The sequence below is a fragment of the Coturnix japonica genome, chromosome 8 (assembly GCF_001577835.2).
Source record: "Coturnix japonica isolate 7356 chromosome 8, Coturnix japonica 2.1, whole genome shotgun sequence".
Taxonomy (NCBI): Eukaryota; Metazoa; Chordata; class Aves; order Galliformes; family Phasianidae; genus Coturnix; species Coturnix japonica.
This window is the reverse complement of record NC_029523.1, coordinates 2625142-2644394: the sequence shown is the minus strand read 5'-3', so window position 1 is coordinate 2644394 and position 19253 is coordinate 2625142. Positions and strand designations below refer to the sequence as shown.

General features: G+C 34.1%; 1 protein-coding gene across 4 annotated transcripts in view; it reads right to left on the bottom strand.

Annotated features, from left to right (window-relative positions):
* KCNT2 (potassium sodium-activated channel subfamily T member 2) overlaps positions 1 to 19253 on the bottom strand; it is a 107262-nt gene that overhangs the window by 58563 nt on the left and 29446 nt on the right. For all 4 annotated transcript variants that reach the window (XM_015869524.2, XM_015869522.2, XM_032446354.1 and 1 more), the window contains exons 4-9: positions 17697 to 17753; positions 16815 to 16863; positions 15849 to 15908; positions 13944 to 14018; positions 13448 to 13531; positions 12758 to 12852 (exon numbers count right to left, since the gene is read on the bottom strand). In XM_015869524.2, coding sequence (XP_015725010.1) covers positions 12758 to 12852; positions 13448 to 13531; positions 13944 to 14018; positions 15849 to 15908; positions 16815 to 16863; positions 17697 to 17753 — 420 coding nt within the window. The remainder of the gene's footprint in view (positions 1 to 12757; positions 12853 to 13447; positions 13532 to 13943; positions 14019 to 15848; positions 15909 to 16814; positions 16864 to 17696; positions 17754 to 19253) is intronic.

Below are 19253 nucleotides of genomic sequence, written 5' to 3'. Positions count from 1 at the left end.
TTGTGCTGCCAACACAAGTCAGCCTCTTATATCAGAAACAGAAACATGCAAGCAGTACTGGAACCACCAAATACCCTTCACCTGGAGGGAGTTACATTACCATAAGTCCTTTTAGGCAGGGCTGTGCTCCGTCCTTATATTGCTCAGCTTGTATTGACAGCAGGGCTGCCACAGCATTGCAGTTGGATTTATTGACCTCATGAGGTTCACCTGGACCGACTGTTGTGCCTCTCTAGGTCTTTTGGATGGCATCCCATCCCTCTGGTGTGTCAACTGCACCACACGGTTTAATGTCATCAGCACACTTGCTGAGGGTGCACTCAATCCCACAGTCAGTGTTATTGGTAAAGATATTAAGGAGCTCTGGTACCACTGCTGACCCCTGAGGGATGCCACTTGTTATTGATCTCCATCCACACATTGAGCCATTGACCAGCACCTTCTGAGTACAATCTTGCAACTAGTTCCTCTTCCATAGAATGGTCCACTCATCAAATGCATATATGTAAAATCTGGAGAGAAAGATACTGTTGGGGACCATGTCAAATGCCTTACTGAAGTCCAGATAGATGACATCTATGACTGTGAATTCAAATTCACATTTATTATTTCTAAGGAAATAATAAATAGGTCATGAAGTAAACTAGAGTGACTCACTTTTCTACTGAAGCTATTTCTCTTGTCATAGAATCATTAAAAATACATTATTTCAGAGCAGTAGGGGGTTAATAAAAATGACAGGAAAACTGCCCAGCCTAGCAGGAAGTCTATGACCTGGGTATACTCTTTGTCCTTTTCCAGTAAGTGATTTTTATGTTGTTGTTGTTATATAAGTCAATTACAGTATAGTGCTTTAAATCTTGCTTTCCAGTTTTTGCACAACAGCCAGGATTATATTTATGAAAAGTCTGCCTACATTGTATGGGTACATTAAATCCAAAGGCATTTATTTTCCCAGGAGAAGGTATAGTGGGCTCACATATCATGAAGTTTGAGGGACTGGTATAAATACATATAAAAGAAGTCAGCAGCCATAGAGGTAAAGCAGGCCACCAAATATACTTCTTCCCTTTTGGAATATACATCCAGCATTACTTGAAGCAGTGTTACTAAGCGTAGTTTCAGAGAAACAAGATTTTGTGGGACATCTACTGCTTTCCAGACATTCCCAGGTAGAAGAAGTCTACTGCATCTGAAATTCACAGTGATGACCACTTCTCGATACTTTTCTATGTTTTTGTTGATTTTTGAACACTATTGGATCCAAGTCAAATAGTCCAAGTGAAACGATACAGTCTGTGAACTCTAGAAACTGATAAAATTCTGTCTCAGCCTTGGAGAAGGAGCTGTTCCTACTCTGCGATGTGCTCAGTCAGCTTCAGAAAAGAGCACAGGGATTCTTAGTTCTTATTTTGTTTTGGCCTTGTGAATGTCTGCATCCCAAACAGTTCTATAGTTATGTTTATTGCACAATTGAGAAACATCTTCTGAATAAACTGCATCAAACTGTTTTTCACTCATGTCAAAAATCAAACACTGCTTTATTGATGCATTCCGATTAAACCAGAGTTGTAGGCAATTCTCTTGCACAGCTGGCAAGGCCTTGGCTTGCTGAAGCCTCATACTGTTTTGTGATCTCTCAAAACAGTAAAAACCTCTTCAAACTTCCACGCACTGTGTGTTACTGTCTTACAGCTGACAGTTGTAGTTACTTTGCTGAAAATAACATCACACAGGTTTAGACGCTGCTTTGAATACCTGCAGAGTTGTTTATGCTCCAAAAACCTCTTCATAAAGCATTGAAATCATCTAAACCCTAGGATCTTCTCCTGTTTATCATCTCTTTATGATAGTGAGGGAGAAAACTTGTAAGAACAGACAAAATGTTTATCAACTTAGACAAATAGAATGTTTCTCAAGGGTGGTCAGAAAGAAATGTCGATGTCCATATTAGGTTAGGCGAAGGCTCCTTAATAATAATTCAGTATGTGTACCTTAGTTACAGCTTAGTTGTGCTCCAAGAACAGACTTTCTCTGATGGATGGAAAATCAGGTCTGTGTCTGCTTTAGTGCTGGTACATTTTGTTCTTGTTATAGATGCTGATTTTTTTGCAAAAAGCCTGTAGCTCTTGACCTTCAAGTATCCATTCTAATGTTTCTATGTATTCTGTACTAGCCTTCTGTACTGTGGTCCCCTTATCACACTGTGTTTTCACTTAATTCTCAAGGATATTCACCAAGGATTCTACACTTCCACTCATTTTTACATGCTCTTGGTAGGCTCTCACTGCATTATGAGTGCAACATGTATTTTTCTTCCTCCTTTTATAATTTTCACAATCCTGCTATTGAAACAACTGTTGCAGAATAAGCCAAATCCCTTTCCTCCAGTTGCAAAATTTCCCTATTAGTAACATCTTAAGCCAAAATTACTCTGCTGGAAATGTGGAAACAAGCAATACTTAGAAAGATCAGTATTCCTTGCAGTGGTTATCCTGCTGTGCAACCCAGACCATTGGTAAATACAAGCAGGAGTGGCCTAAAATGTGCAAGTGATTCACATTCAATCACAATTTTTTTTTATCCACCTTAACCCCAGTCAAGCAGATTGCAGTCCATCATAAAGCTCATGGGTGAAATTTTTCTTTCCAGCTTAAATGTCTATAAAATCTACATTCTGTTGAACAGTTCTATCTAATCTACTTCAGAAGTCAGTTATCTCCAGACATGGAGTAAACTGAGTTTTGCTTACCTTATTAATATTTTGTTCATAGATTCTTAATATGCTATTACAGCAAATCCTCACTGTCTGCATGAAGTTCATTTTTTCCCCAGAAATTTTCACTGACATTTGCTTTCATCACTAATTATCTGAAAGGACCACACAGTATAATGATAATAACAGTGATAATCTTTCCATGGTGCTACACAAGGAGAGCAAAGACAGATACTAGGAAGATGACTTCCCCTGAGCCAGTAAATAGGCTTCTTAAACCATAGCCTACCTCATAAACTCCACCTTCTCTTTTTCGGTCCTGCATATCTAGCTTGTAGATCACATGCCCATATTTCTGGCTCTACTTGCATTGGTGGAGAATTGGTATCTATGTATGATTCTTGGTTTCCTTTCTTATATGGGCTACATAACTTAAGCAAGAAAAAACAGTAATGGAGCATAATTTACTTTTTTTTCTTGTTTCCTGGTATTATGGATTATTTTATTGGGCATCCAATAAAACAAAGGAAAAGAAAAATCTAAAGAAAAATAGTGGAATAAATAGAAGGCCCAGACATGAAGGCTAGGAAGGAAACTGATGGGAAATATCTGCTTCTCATGACAAGTGCTTGCTGTACTTTATGTAATCTGAGAACAAAAGAGAGGTTTGCAGATTTGAAGAAGAGACAGATGGAGGATGATGGAGAACAACTTGAGAGTTTTGTAAAGCCCAAGTGAGAATCACCATGAAATGCTAAAATTACTTAGGAATATAGAGATATAATTATTTAGAGATCTATTATGCTTCTTCTATTGCACAGTGTTTGTGCTTACAATGAGTTCATTATGCAGATGGATAATTGCAGAACAAATCAATGAAATCTGAGATCTCATAGGGCTACTCTGAAGCATGAGGTGCTACTATTTACTTATCACAGGTATATTTAGTATGGGTTGTTATTAATTCCAAACAAGCTACCGTCTCAAAATACAGTATTTGATTGTACTCACCATTGAAAGAAAGAACATAAGTTGTGTCAGGCTGACCTCACAAGTGAGATGGGGAGCTGATTATAGTAGTCAGAAAAATAATACAAGATGAATAATCACAATACTTGAAAGATGAGGAAGAAGAAAGAAGATTGTAGTGATTAGCAGGAGTGACAGCACATGGTGTAGTTAATCTTTTCTATGTTAGAATGGCCATTTTTTTCTTGACTGCTTAGTCCATCTAGAATATTCTTACAGTATACTCACTGCAGCCCTTAGAAACAGACTTCTAATCTGAATGTTCAGTGTAAAGGGCTTACATTAGGCTGCAAGTTGGCTGATTTCTTTTATTCTTATTTTTCATATTTTTTCTTTTCTAGTTTCATGTTATTAGCTAGGTGAACAAAAGAAGATTAGGTGAAAGAGTCAAAGCATGATTCAGTATCACTCTTTTTGCCATATTTCTCCAAATCTAGTAAATGTACATTTATGCTGTGTATAACTATGTCCACTTCCTAGCATAAAATTGTTGCATTTAATTCGTTTTCATTGCTCCTCACTGATGATAACAAAATTGAAAAATATAATTTGTTTATATTGACACAAACTGATAATGATAAATATTCTGACAGTATGAAAAGCTAACTCAAGAATTTATTGGCCTTTTTTGAAGAATTTTATTCTTGCGCTGTAGAGTTAAGCAAAGCAGTAGAACACAGGCAATTATAGGAGACCGTAATGCATTGGATGCATTTAATCTGCCTTGCCCTTACGCGAACTGTTCCTTTTTGTAATATATTAGCAAACATATTGTTTTGCTGTGGAACATAATTAGGCATGGTACACTGTGCCCAAAGGAACTGACAATTTGATTTCATGCCCGTTGTTAACTATCCAGTCTGCAAATTCAACCCACAGTTTGTACTTGCATGTTTACTAAATGAATACCAATTCTTGTTTCCTCCTTATTGCTGTGACTCATGCATTTCTACTATAACTTACAGTATATTTATATATATAAAATATTTTGCATATTTTGCAGAAATGCAAGATTTACAGAAACATAAATCATATAGGTTTATCTTTGCAAAGAAAGAGTGCATGAATCCAACTTTACACTTGCATTTGAGTTATTTTAGAAGTATAGGGTTACGTTAGACTTTAGGGTCTTTTCCAATATAAGTGTTTTATTGAGAACTAGCTATAATTTAATATTTTTATCTTTTTGGCAGATCTTTACATTATATTGAAATCTTCTCTTGATTTCTTCAAGCAATTATTAGAGATTGTTCAAATATAATGTTTTCATAATGAATCATAGTTTTCATTAGTTACTTGCTCTATTTGAGGTCAGTAAATGACTTTTCTGTCCTGTGACAGTTTTGGCATGGGGAATGGGAGCTGTATTGCTAAAGGAAGGAATATCATACATAGGTGGTTTAGAGGAATCCATGTATGCTTAATTTAAGTTTATTACCCAAATGTTATAGTATGTTTGGATGACTGCTTACTCCTCTAGTCTTCACCTGTTTGAAAAATGTCTGGCTAAGCGTCATAGTAATTTCTAATTACCAAATCCACAGGAGCACAAAGAGAATTCTTCCTTTTAGAAATCGCTGCTCTAAATGCATGAAATTTCACCTTTTTAGATCATCTCACACTGCTGTTCTGCTCTGCCAAAGTCTCCAATACATCCTTTCAGTATTCAGTAAACTTAACTTATATGTGATTGAGAAATTCCTGGTGGTTGGTGCCAGCAATTGTTGGCATGGCCAAATTTGCAGTGGCATCTTTTTTAACTCTTCACTTTCCTCTTTGAGATATATTAATTATGTTAATCTCCTCACTCTCAAAATGCATTTGGAATATGTAAAGACAACTAAAGTGATCAAATCACAACATATTGTTACTGTTAATTAGTAACTAGATTAATGAGATCTAATAATACAGTTAAATGTGTTAGCATAAACCAACACAAACATGAGATCTTAGTAATATATAATAAATAGTTTGTCAGCCTAATGAATCAGTCATTGAAAGATAAGCATACATATATTTAACTCTGCATGCTAATGAAAACTTCGTTTTTGAGCCAGGAATAGTGAGTGATGACGGGCTGATGCCAAGCATTGAATTTTAATATTGAAGTAACATCCTCAACCTAATTAGTCATCTGCTGCTACACATGGCATTTTATTTGCTCATGTCTAAAATGATGAAGAGCTGTCAAAGACAGCATCTGAATATCAGATCTTTATTTTTATTGTAAAGATAAGAAGAAGGATGTGGTATATAATGCTTTCATGCAATGAAAAAGATGGAAGACAAGTTTTAACACTCGTTATATATATTTAATTCATCTTTTAAGAGGAACATTATCTCTTTTTTTTTTTCTTTTGGAAGTCCTCCCCAAACCAAAGGAAAACATAAGGTTTGTTTTGTTGTTGTTGTTTATTTTTAAATTAGTATGACGTTGAAGCATTTCACAATATGCAAATTCTGGTTGTATTCCAGATCTATGTTAATTCTGGCATTTGGTTTTACCAAAGTTATTATTGACAACTCTATTCTGAAGAGAATATGCATATTTTACATATGTAACATTTATGTTTTCACACAAGGTATCGACTTACAAGTCTGTGACTCAGAAGCAGGTGTGTGTGTGCATGTGTAGTTAATTGTAAATGAACTGAAAGCTTACCAGAGAAGCCACATTCTTGTAATTTTCATGGCTTCATATGCTTGTTTTTTTTAATTTACTGTTGTGTCTCCCCATTTTCAGGCCAAAAAAATATCTGCAACCTGTGCTACAAATTAGCAAAGCTTTAATGTAATTTAAAAAGGTCCCAGGTACCTCCTGAAGCTTCTACTCATCATCCAGGCTACAGTAAAACAACAGCAATTCCTCAGTTTTATTGTTTACTTCTTTATGTAATATTTCTCTACAGTAAAATCACTTATAATCTATTTTTGACGCTTCATTTTCAAGGGCACGATTCTGAGCTTCCATTTAGTTTTTCTGATTATTTTTTATTTTCAGAATAGATTGCTACAAGTGCTATCTTTCACACTCAGAGGGTAATGCAGATTGAACTCTCTATGACTTTGTTCCACAAGCCCCAGAATAGGCTAGTCAAATTATTTTCAGTTTCACTGGTTTCTGCAACTACTTTTAAATGTTCCATTACATCTGTTGCACAAAGAATTCCCTGCATGTAGTTTGGGAAAGATGCTGACCTAATTATTTTAGAAATAACTATGTAGAAAAAATCTAAAAAGATTAGCAAAGGAAATATTATGTCACTACCAAATTAGTAACTAAAATAGCATGAAAATCACTGTATAATTATGTGAGTTGCCATAGAAACCACGTTTGATGGGTAGCCAAAAAGACTTCTGATTGGGCTTCTATAGTTCTGCTCTGTCTATAATAAACATGATTTCTTTTCTTGCTTCTGTAAACAACTCGCCAGTATTTCGGTAGCATGTCTGCATCCAATACTCTTTAAGCAGCCCTCTTTAACAGGTTTGACCACCCATATGCTTTTTTTATCATTCTGAAGTCATGAACCTAAACATTGCCAGCAAAGGTGACAAAGACACGGCCCATCTAAGAAAACCCTATCCATTGTTAACTATTGAAGTTTCATTTAAATAATCTAGACCAACTATTTGTGACAACATTATGTTTTCACACTCTTCCTATGTGGCAGACTTCACCAAAACTACCTCAGTAATTTTAAAACAAACATTACTCAGTGTGCATTTCAGGCAACTGCAGAGTTTCAATTAGGGAAAAAAAAAATAAAAAAAAATAGCAATTCAGCAAATGATCTGAAAAATTTTAACAGAAAAATATTATCTTTAAATAACATGTTTTCTTTGCAACAGTTTGAATTTACACTGAATCACAAATCAGTGTCAATCAAATTGAGTAAAAATTCAAACCTGACAGAATAACTCTTGCCAATATATGGACTATTGGACAGTGGAATATTTTGTACTTTTGCTTTCTTTCTAGGATGTAAAAATGGCAAACAATATTCCTTGCAGTAACTTTTTGACTTGAAATACTATCTCTGGCTATATCTCTTCCCTTTTGCCTCTCATTTATGTCACAAGGAAGCCAAGTACAGGCTCTGCTGAGAGCTCAACAGTTAGTCTGCAGCTACAATTGTTCTGGTTCACATTCAGTTTTTCTAAGCTATCCCTGCTAGTTCTTGGCCTGAGACTATCCTATCTGAAGTAGCTGGAAACAACAGGCATCTATTGGTTAGCGATCTTGGCTGACTTCCTTAATAAGAGATAATGAAGAAACAGTTCAGGAGTATAAGTAAATATCCCTGCCATATGCTTACTGACATCAATTCAAGATTCAAGGCAGAAATTTTCTTGGTTTTGAGACAGTGCAATCAGTAATTTGTTTTATTACTTAAACATACTACTTAAAATGCTTTATTAGTTTAAATCACAAAATACTTATCTGTTGGTTATTTCTGATAGGAAAAGTTACAGTTCAGGTATGTTATTTTCTCCTGTTTTTTGAATGACGTATGATAATGTTACAGCTTTAATGGTATCTAGATATAATTTTGGAAACCCTTGGTCACCACACACACATAGAAATGTGACACAGCCACAGTGAAATCCGTGAGACTTTAAGTACTATTCTCATGCCAGAAACTGGGGCCATCTCTGAATTTCTCCAGGAACTTCCTTTGCAGTATAACTAACATTATGCTTGTAAATAAAGTACTCACCTACCGAAGTTGATGAAAAGTTTTGTAGTAGTTGAGTAAATTATTTTGTATTCTTTACATTTACTCAGGACTTCTAATTAATATTCTAGGATACTCTGAACCTTAAATACTGCAACCACCGTTCAGTCTTTATGATCGTGACAATTAATAATCTTTATTATTCAGGAATCACTGGAGTTGAAAAAACGAAATCACAAAATTAGTTTAATTTTGTGCTATTTTTGAATACAAAACATCTCTCTAAATCATAAACATATTGAATCTGAGCACTGGGTGTGCTGTACAACAAAACCAAACAGCATCAAGAGAATTGTAGGTATTATAAATGTATCTTATTCTACATTATGTAATCCATTAATGCTCTCTGAGTACAACCTACTTAATGTTAGGCATCCTTCTTGGAGGAGTGCCATTGTTGGCTCCTGCTATAATCAATACAGAAGGACAGAGAAGCAGAGTGATTTAGTTAAATTCAGATCTGTACTGTATTCGGAGGTGGCTGTCTCTCTTATTGATAATAAAAGGAACTGAAGCATTGAATTGAGATGTCTTAATTTCAGTAATATTACATTAAATTATTTGTTTTCTTTTTTCTTTTATCTTTTTTTTTCCCTTCTGTAGCACAGTGTTCCAAGACTGGATGTTTGTCTTGTTTGGACTAGGTTGTTGTCTTGGTTTCTTTTCATTCCTACAAGCAGATTATTTCTATTGTTTCCTCCAGATGACAATTTTTTAATTGGTGCTGAGGCTACAGAATGGTATAATACAGGTATTATGTAAGTCAGTTTGTGAAAACTTCCTAATTTTCTGATATTGAAGGCACTGAAGGATAGGCAGTGTTGAGATTTTCCTCAGTGAGCTTTCAAATAAGGCATGAGCAAACTTCATGCAGGCTTCTTACATTCTTAATCTCATTTGTAGCCAACTTTTTTACAAGGTAATCATTCCATTCTAGTGAGACATGACTAGCATTCATTTAAAACACAAAATCTTAAAAGATGATTCACCATGTCATAGATGCCTGAAATAGTCATTCACTGTTACTTGTCCTACTGTAGATTTTACAGAAGTAATTAGTATTCCATTTGGCAAGCAAATGCAAACATCCATTAGCTAAATGACAAAATATATACTTTGACTATCTTTGTCACTTTCATTAAAACTCTATCAACAGTAATTGCTGAACAGCGTCATAAAGGAGGACACTTCTTTCAGTGTACACATAATTGGGTGGGAGAACACTGAGGTATTTAAAGAAATAAATTTCTGATAGCCTAACTTATCTTTGGAACTAGAACAGAAATAAAATCCATGTAGTAACCTGTAAGCTGCAGGTACGTGGAGTTATGCTTATGAAGTAACCGATCTGCAGATAATTTCTACCCTCAGATCCATAAACAATTATCAAACAAACAAACAAACAAACAAACAAAAGAATATATCACAAATTTTATGTGACTACTCTTTGTTCTGTAAATTCTGTAAATGGACACATTTAATCCTCTCCCTCCATTGTGAAGCATAAAAGGTCAGGAGGTCCCACCCAGGTTCTGAGTGTGCTGAGATATTTCTAAATCACTGGGGACTGAATGCTTCCTCCACATTTATGAAAACATTATTTCAACTCTGATGCATGGCACAGAGGAATCTTGCTGCTCACCAAACTAGTATATATACAAGAATGAGACATAAGTATCCTCTGACAAATATCCCCTTATTCTGTAAACACATAGGCTCTTAGAAAGGAGAGTTTATAAAGTATACATTCTACAGCTAAATTGTGCTTCCAGAATTATCTGTGAAAACATATCAACCCCAATTGGCTTGTTGACATCCAGTGCTTTTGTAACTCTTGTAGAATTATGAAGTGCTGTTGTAACACAAAAAAAGTAAAGAAAGTAACTCCTTTCCCATCTCAAGCACCTAGCAAAAGACAAAAAGTCCTTTTTAATACATTAAAAACACGCTCAAAACTCAAAAACAAAATTAAGGAACATATTTTGTAAGTACTGATTGCTGAATATTACCTATGTTTCAGTATTTGTTTTAAAATTTCTCATAGAAAAGATCATCCCAAGAATTACTAAAGCTTTCAGCCTCTCTAGAAGCAGTAAAAGAGCACTTTTTCTACACTTCCTCAGTGCATCATTCTAACCAACAAGGTAAAAACAATTTAAGTAGAAAGGGGAGTCCCTCTTGGACTTCTTATAAAATGTTGTAATTCCTGTTTAAAATTATGTGCTCCTTTTCCTGTGTGTCTGCTAAAAAAAGCATGGTTTTGAACAGAAAATTACGTAGACTTCAGTAGTGCTGAGAAGCCAATGTTCCTATTGAAGCAGATGGTAAAATCAAGTCTGTCAGCCAGCACCATTGGGATGCAGTGTTACAGTTTAATTCATATAGAGCCTTGAACCATTCTTTCATTAACAGTTTTGCATTACTGTAGCTCTACTATTTCATGAACCAAGGTAGTATCTCTAAATGTCACCAAAATGTGTTCATGACAGGCTGCTACTTGCTCAAAGCCTTTTTTTTTTTTTTTTTTTTCATTGTTTTTTTTTTTTTTTTTTCCCTTTTTATTTAAGGTGGTATAGACTAGACTGTTTCTAGTCCTGGGTGTTAGAGGAGGAATGCAGTCACTCAGTTACAACTTGCTGTTGTAAAAAGTATGAGAGAACAGCTTGAGGAAAGTTATTCTCAAGTAGTCAAATTCCAGAAACAGGCATTGTTCCTCTTTCAGCATGAAGAAACTCATGTAATCTCTAAAACACATGCCCTGTAAAGTGATGTAAAGTGAGATACTGTCTGAAATTCAGAACAGGTATAACATAATAGGAGACATTAAGTTGATTTTGACTGTTTATAGAGAATTTTTATGTACTTGTAAGATACGCTCTGTAATATAAGGTCATACATAGATGGATAAAAATAGTATAAATTACCATTATTTGTGTACATATAAGTAGCAATAACAGCTACCTAAACAGCATCCGTTGTTAGGCAAGATGCAGATACTTGAACATATATTTTAGGTAATTCCAAAAGTATTTCATTTCCTTAGTTATTGCATTAATGGGTGTTTTCATCCTATTTAGCTTATTTTGAAGTCTAGCAGGGTCAATACTAGGTCACCGTATAGTAATCTGTAATAAGCTGTTATCTATGACTGTGGAGACCAGACATAATTACCACAGGTGTGCTTAGTCAATTATCAAAATGCCTGGTACTGAGCATGATGTCCATTTTAGCTGCATTCTCTATATCCTATTAAGCAGGGATAAATACAGTGAGTTCTTAGGAAACATTATTATTGCTAGCTTACTAGAACTGGCAGTATTTGTCATGGAATTTTGTGGCCATAAGGCAAAGGGCCATTCATTTAACCACTGACCAGAACAAACCCATCTTCTTCAATAAGGGTTATAGGACTGAAAAATTGTTTTTCAGGACTGAAAAAGTGTTATTTTACACTGTTACTAACAAACACACTTTGTGTGTGACCATAGGTACATCCGTACTTAGTAATATCAAAGACTCAAGTAGTGTAGCTTTTGTCTCCAGCTCTGTTCAACTGTAGATGTATAAAAGCATAATGTAAAACTGTAACAAGAAAGTAGTATTTCCTATGAACATTTTCCTAGCTGCCAATATTCTGCAGCACTTTCATTTTAGGATCTTCTGTACTTCCAGAACCTCTATAAACTTAAAAGTTTTTGAGATCTTGCAACAAAAGTTACTTGTAGTATCACATTCTGGTTGTTTGAAGCTACCATCCAATGCTTTCTGTAATCTAGATTAAGAATATTTATTTTCTTTATGTAAGATTCTTACTAGTTTCTCCCTTTATATCTTATCACTGGACTGGATAATCCGAGTGATAAGGCTGAGGGTTTTGTTTTTTTTTTTTGCATTCTTCTGTCTATACCTCCTGTGAGAGAATTATTGCCTTAGTCTGGGTACCTTCATTGGTACTCTTCGTATTCAAATGACTTTTCCACTGAGACTTCAATTGTAATATTTATGTAAATTTTCTCCATTTCTCTTGTGTTTCTGCATATGTGTTTCCTTCCTTAGGGTGAGAATGAGACCCTCTCCCATGCGTGCACATTCTGTTTCCAAACCCAATGTATCAGGGCTCCAGTAGTACTCAGTGTTGATTGATATTTGCATTGCAAGTATATTATTGTTTTTATTTCAGCACATGATTTTCTCAATGTCTATTTTATCATCATGTACTAAAGTGAGAAAAGTCAGTATATATAATAAAAATGGAAAGATTTTGGTCACTTACCAAGTGAAGATAAGACACAGTAAGGTGGATATTAAAATGAGGACTTGATTAAACATTGCAGACTGTGTACGTTGGATGGCTCTGTGAAGATCATTCTGCATTAATGGAAAATAGCTGTTATTTTTGGCTTTGAATTAATGAAGCATGAGCTGATTCTAGAGAGGAGTTATGCAGAATCCTAATAAAATTCACTCATTCAAATCCACTTAAAATTTGCTGATCACGCGGAAGGGTGGAAGGGAGACAGCCGTGATTCAGTGATTGTTTAACTAGTTCTTTATTCATTCTGGCACAATTCTGATACTACTGCAAGCTGCCTTAAAGTTTGTCTGTTCATATCTAGCGTACAAATTACAGGCTTCAAAGACTAATTAAGGCATAGCACTTGAATTCCCTGTACTCATATGTGAATGCATAAGTAGCTAAAGAACTAGCCATTCTAACATCCTAATGGGCACTGCAACAATTTATACTAATTTGAGATTTCACTTTATATATATATATATATTTTTTCTAATTTTGATGGAGAAAGCAGCTTTAGTAATGCTTGATCATTTGTGTAGTATAACTACAGATCTGGTTAGCTTGCTAGAAAAGCTGGACAGAGCACTGCAATGCCAAAATCCCAGTTAAATTAATATATTAAAAAAATAGAAAATGCAAATGAGTTCTTTTCTTAGTCTTACTTACAATCATATTCTCCAAAGCATGCTTTGCAAGCCAACAGTTTAAAAAAACAGGAATAAACAGGTTTCTTAGGACTGGCCAGAAAATCTGAAGGAAAAACAAACAAATTTATTTAAAGTTTTCTATTCAAGAAAATAGCAGCAATGAAGTACTCAGGAAAAGTGTATCTTAATGTGTTTCTATGTAAAGCTTTAAATAGTATTTTTGCTTCCTTTCTGATGAACTGCATATAAGACAAAATGATAAAACACATTCAGTTTCTCAATGCAGACAATAGAGATCCTTTGATTTTTATGTCTGACTGTTTTATTTTATTGATTGTGTTGTAATTCGAGTTAGGGTTCTGTTGGTTGGTTTTGGTGGAGTCTTTTGCCTTTTGGGGTCTAATTTCAGTTCCCATGAGCACAATTCTTTCATCCACACAGAACTCACTTTCACTTCAATGAAGAGTGTTGGTGCAAATATAAAAATGTAATATGTATAATTCAAACAGGTTTACCGTAATGATGAAAGGGACAGCATTTATTATTTCCAGTAGGAAGGGTATTCGCAGAATTTGTTCCCAGATATTTCCCTTCAGAGAAAATGGCAAAAAAATAAAAAGCATGTCACAGTAGGCTTACCTATGCATCTGATGAGGAACATATGCAGTATTCAAGTGGCACATACAGAATCTCTCTAAATAATTGAATTTAAGGAAAATTATTTGTCTTACAGATTTAAACACATGTAAAATGTGAACACAGAATACAGGATACTCTGGCCTAACTATTTTTTCTGCTTATTACAATTTACCTCACGTGTATACTATTTAAATCTGTATTTTTACTACAACTGATCCCTACATCTATATGACCACATGTTTCCGTACTGTGACCTATTTAGTGAGACAGCAAAGAAAATTCTAATTTCATTAACTAGTCAACTCATTCTGTCAGTTAATGAAGAGCTTCATTAAATTAAGTTTCTAATTTTTTCAAAGAGTAATACATTTCTGTTTCCTCCTATTGCATTTTTAGGTACCTTGGAATCCTACATAGAGATCATTTGTTATTTATTGTTCTTCCAGCGTTGATTTACTTTTATTTTTGCATGCACACTTACGCAGAGATAAGGAGATAAGGCTCCTTTCCTAACAAATTTATGCCTAATAAGTCTAGTTTTTCATGGAATCATCACACAGCCCAACCTGCTGGCAAGTTCTGTCTGCAGCTGTTTTCCTGCTGTTGTTTGTTTCCGTTCTTTGACTCCTCTAAATCTCTAAATCTAAATACTTTAGCTTTTGGTTGTGTTAAGGTTTTTCTAACTTTAATACTTATTCAAGACTGTCTTAAAAACTAGAGACAAAATTCCACTGTAGTATAAGAACTGTAGAGATATGTATGCAAAGGACATGCCCTACTCAGAAAATTTTATATTGAAAATTTTATATTGAATCAACTGTTGTGATTATCCTTATGCCCAGCTGACTGCCCTATGGTTTATATTAACATTTGGTATGAATAATGAGCTGCTCTGTTTGTACTTCTTATAAAATTTCATGTCAGAATATACAAGCTCAAAATTCTGTATTTCTGCCAGAAACACTTCAATACATTTCAGGGCCTACGTTTTGGAACTTGATCTTGCTTACAAAAAATTAGAGGTCTTGATGAATTGAAGCTTACTAGCTATGGAATGGGAAACATATTGGTTTTTTTCCACATCTGAGCAGTAACTACAGTAATTAGATGTTTGGTTGAAGACTTATAAATTTAAAAAAGAAGGCAATTAAAATTGAGTGTCTTACAGGTATACTAACTGTATATCAGTAGTCCATCATAGGTAGTGGAACAACAATGCAGCCTACATAGTATTGCAATGATTTACCAGTACAGCATCATCATATTTTCAGCTGCAGTTATACATTAATGTTTCCCATTAAAATAACCATCTGATACAGTAACTGAAAATTAAATCCAATCTGCCCTGTAAATACCATTCTTTCTCTATTTCTAATTTTCTCCCTTTATATCTGGATGCCATTGGACCTATAAGGCAGGAATTATTGACTTCTATGTAATCATAATTGGTGGGAGTTAGACATACTTGAATAATCTGTAATATTGTGTGATAACCAGCCCCATAAAGAGAACTGAAATTGTGAGACTGTAAGCCAAATTTTTCTTGTTGGAATAATAAAATGAAAATAATATACTGCTAGAATGTGTACCAATAGTATTGTGAGGAATATTTCAGAAAAACTGACACTTTCTTAACATCTGTCTTGTTCAGTGCTGCATCCCAGAAAAGGCACATTAGAGATGCTGTACTGAATGAAAAAAGCAGCACATGGTACAGATTTGGATACAGTGTAGATACAAGTCAGGCAAAAAACTTACTAAAACTTACTAAAAGAACTTACCTTGTAGCTAAGATAACTCAGTAATAGTGTTTCAAAGAGACTTATTAAAGCCACTGAAACCTTAAGTGAAGAGACAAAAAAAAATATGAGCATTAACACCGTTTTCTAAAAAAGTTATAAAACTGATTCAACTATTAGAATAAGTGTCTAATCATAACTAATTAAAACTCACGGTATTTTTACATGCAGTTGAATAAAGCGATGTGAATCTCTATGTCAAACTTTATTCAAATTTTGTATATTTGGCAAGGTATTGAGAGGTATTTTTGTTGAGGATTTCTCCATTTAGTAGAACAGTATATGCATAGAGGAACAAACAAACAATTGTAATAGCATTGTATGACACGTGGTGCAAAAATATAATGGTACAGACACTTCAGAAGCTTACTGAATTCTTAGTGGAAAAGGATAGACTTCATAGGGAAAATTCCCTCAAATGATTCTTAAGTTTTGGAGAAAGTGCAAAGAATGGGAAATAGCATTTTATATATTCCATACATTATGTAATTATTAATAACTGGTAGCTCAATTTTAAGAGACATTAAGTACTTTGAAAGTCCTGGTTTTTTTAGTTATCTGGTTAGTTACTGAGAACATTTTAATGGATTTTACATGAATGCCCAGGCAGTACAAGTAAAAAAAAATACTAGTCAAAAGAAATTATGAAATTTAAACTCATCAATATAGGAAATATTTACAGCTAAACTACTCAGCAAAGCTTGATACTTCTACAAGAAAAGGCTGCCCTATTCTACAATATTTTCCTACAACATTTCATACTTTATAAATATATGATAAATGCATACGATTTAAACTAGGTTGCTTAGATCAGCTTATCTTTCTTTTATGGTTTTGTTGCATTTGTTAATCAAGTAGATTTCCTTAACTTTTCCATATATCATTTAGCATCAACAAAACGCTATAAATCAATAGTGTAGGTAGTTAAATTGGCCATTTACTTATTACCTGTAATCCCCATAAAGGCAAACTTCGATTCACCCAAATAATAGGAGACCTGTTCATTGCAACATAAGAAGAAATATGGAATTTAAATAAATTAAGAGAAAAAAGAAAAAACAGAAAAAAAATGTACATATCAATGGAAATTACAGCAGCTTTATATTTAAAATATATGCAATAAAGATTTAAAATCAGTAGCTATCTACTGAATATTAGCAAGTTTTCTTTCTAGTTTTGAGCCAATCACAAAATTCACATCGGAGTAATCGAACACCTGGTGATATCAACACGTCTTATTGGCTTCAGTGGCTGCTAGGTCATCCCCCATGATTCTAGGAAGAACAAAGAAGTTTGCAGTTTGGATTCTAGAGATGCAGAGGAACCATTATTAGTAGCAGTTCTTTTCTTTGATTTTTTTTTTTTTTTCTGTGTAATGGTATAAATGGCATCTACATAATAAGAACAACATATCTTGGGAAAATACCATGTTGTTTTAGTAGTTACTAAACCAAACAATCCTTGATAGAGTGCTACTAGAATCTGGTACCCCCATTGTAGATTACTAGATTACTGCTAGTCAGAATTGTTTTCTAAATAAGGGTGTCTGGTTTTTTGTTTTCAGCAAGTTATATAGACGTTATGGGAATTCAGATCTTACAGCAGCATGCAATCCAGCAAGTCTGTTACATAGTCAGAGGAATAATTAGAATTTTAAAGGCGGTTTTGAATATTAATGAAGTTCAAATTAACTGATGGAGAGTTATAGAAATGTTATCATGATATATTAATGTATCCCCATTCCAGACAGAGTTGATTTGTCTTCCTGACCCAGCCTCCCTCACACAATCGTGTGGATTTTTGGTTTGCTTTTTTAAATAAGGAACTCACCAATCAATTGTTCCAGGCGTGTAATTTTGGTTGTAACAATCCCGGTTTAATTCTTTACTGATAGTTGTCATCACATCGATGTAAAGTCCATTTTCATTAGCAAATGCACGTAGAAACACAATCATAAAAGCATACAGGGAAAAGGGATATTAGACTATTAACTATAACATTTTATATAATTCATGCAGTAGCTTGAAACACTAGATGATGAATATAAACATTTTTAACAGTAAAATAGTTTTTTGAATGTAGTTCTGGATGTGTTCTGTATCCATAGAAAAGTAATGTAAAGCACTTCAGGTTACATTTTATAAAGATTTACTTTCAAACGTGGTCTGATGTGGAAAAAAAAAAAAAAAACAACTCAAAGAATACTTTCAAAAGCTGAACTCAGCCAAACTTTATACATTAACAGAACTATCCAGTCTATTAAATGTCCCACAGCACAATACAATGGATGGCTATACAGAAAAGGCAAACTCTCTAGCCAGTAAATTATTAAATGTTTAGAAGGAACAAGGAACAAACATATGAGGAAAGGACTGCAGAATTAAGCAGTCTGCATAATGCAAAAAGATCTCTGCATATGAATACAAAACTATCAAAATACTCTTGACAGTAGCAGAAGTGCTGTTGTTCTAATCCACTCCATATACTCAGTTATACCATTGCTGTCATATATACTCATTGGAGCTCACTGCAGTTCTTAGAACAAAATGATATAAACAGTTTTTTCATGTCCAAAACTCATTAGCCACAAAAAACATCTGAACTATGGGGTTTTTTTCCACTAGAAAATTGCATTACTTTAAATTGGATTCATGAAGTCCAATTATATTTTGTTATGCAATCATGCTTCAAACTTCAATACCAAGTGCATTATTTATTCAAAACCAGAAATATCATTGTTTCACTTCTTGCAGTATCCCTTCTGTAGCTACATTTATCAAACTACATATCTCTTTCAGTGCTTGGATTTGAGATTTATTTTTTTAAGTTGTATTTGTGGAAAACTGAATGCAAATTAGTACAGCTGTTCTGTACTGTTACAGGGCATATTATAAGGGTGTAATATACAGGGTATAACAAAGTTTTATTCCCTATTCACGCTTCTCAATGTCTTAACATTCAAAAAACTCTCGCATTTCAGATTACATGTCTTTTCAAATCTGAAAACACTGCTACTCACTGTGGAGTGCAAATAACATCAGCTTTAAAATCCTGCATAGTGATTTTATGAAAATTTGCTTTTTTTGTTCCTAGTCAAACTATTAAGAGAAGCAATTTGATTAATACTATGAGATTTCTCTCTAAAGATCAGATCAATTTTTATCAGTTGCTACATCTTACAACATCACAATGATAACATGTTCTGAAACAACATCTTGAGAGAGGACAATTGACTAAATTGTTCAATTTCTCACAAGAAAAAACAGCAGGACTTTATCCAGATTATTATTGGCTGTTGAAGGAAGCCACTGCAATCTTTGCAATTTTTCATTGGCCTGGTCCCTATTTGATTGCTGCAACCTATTGAAAACATTAAAACTCAGTTTT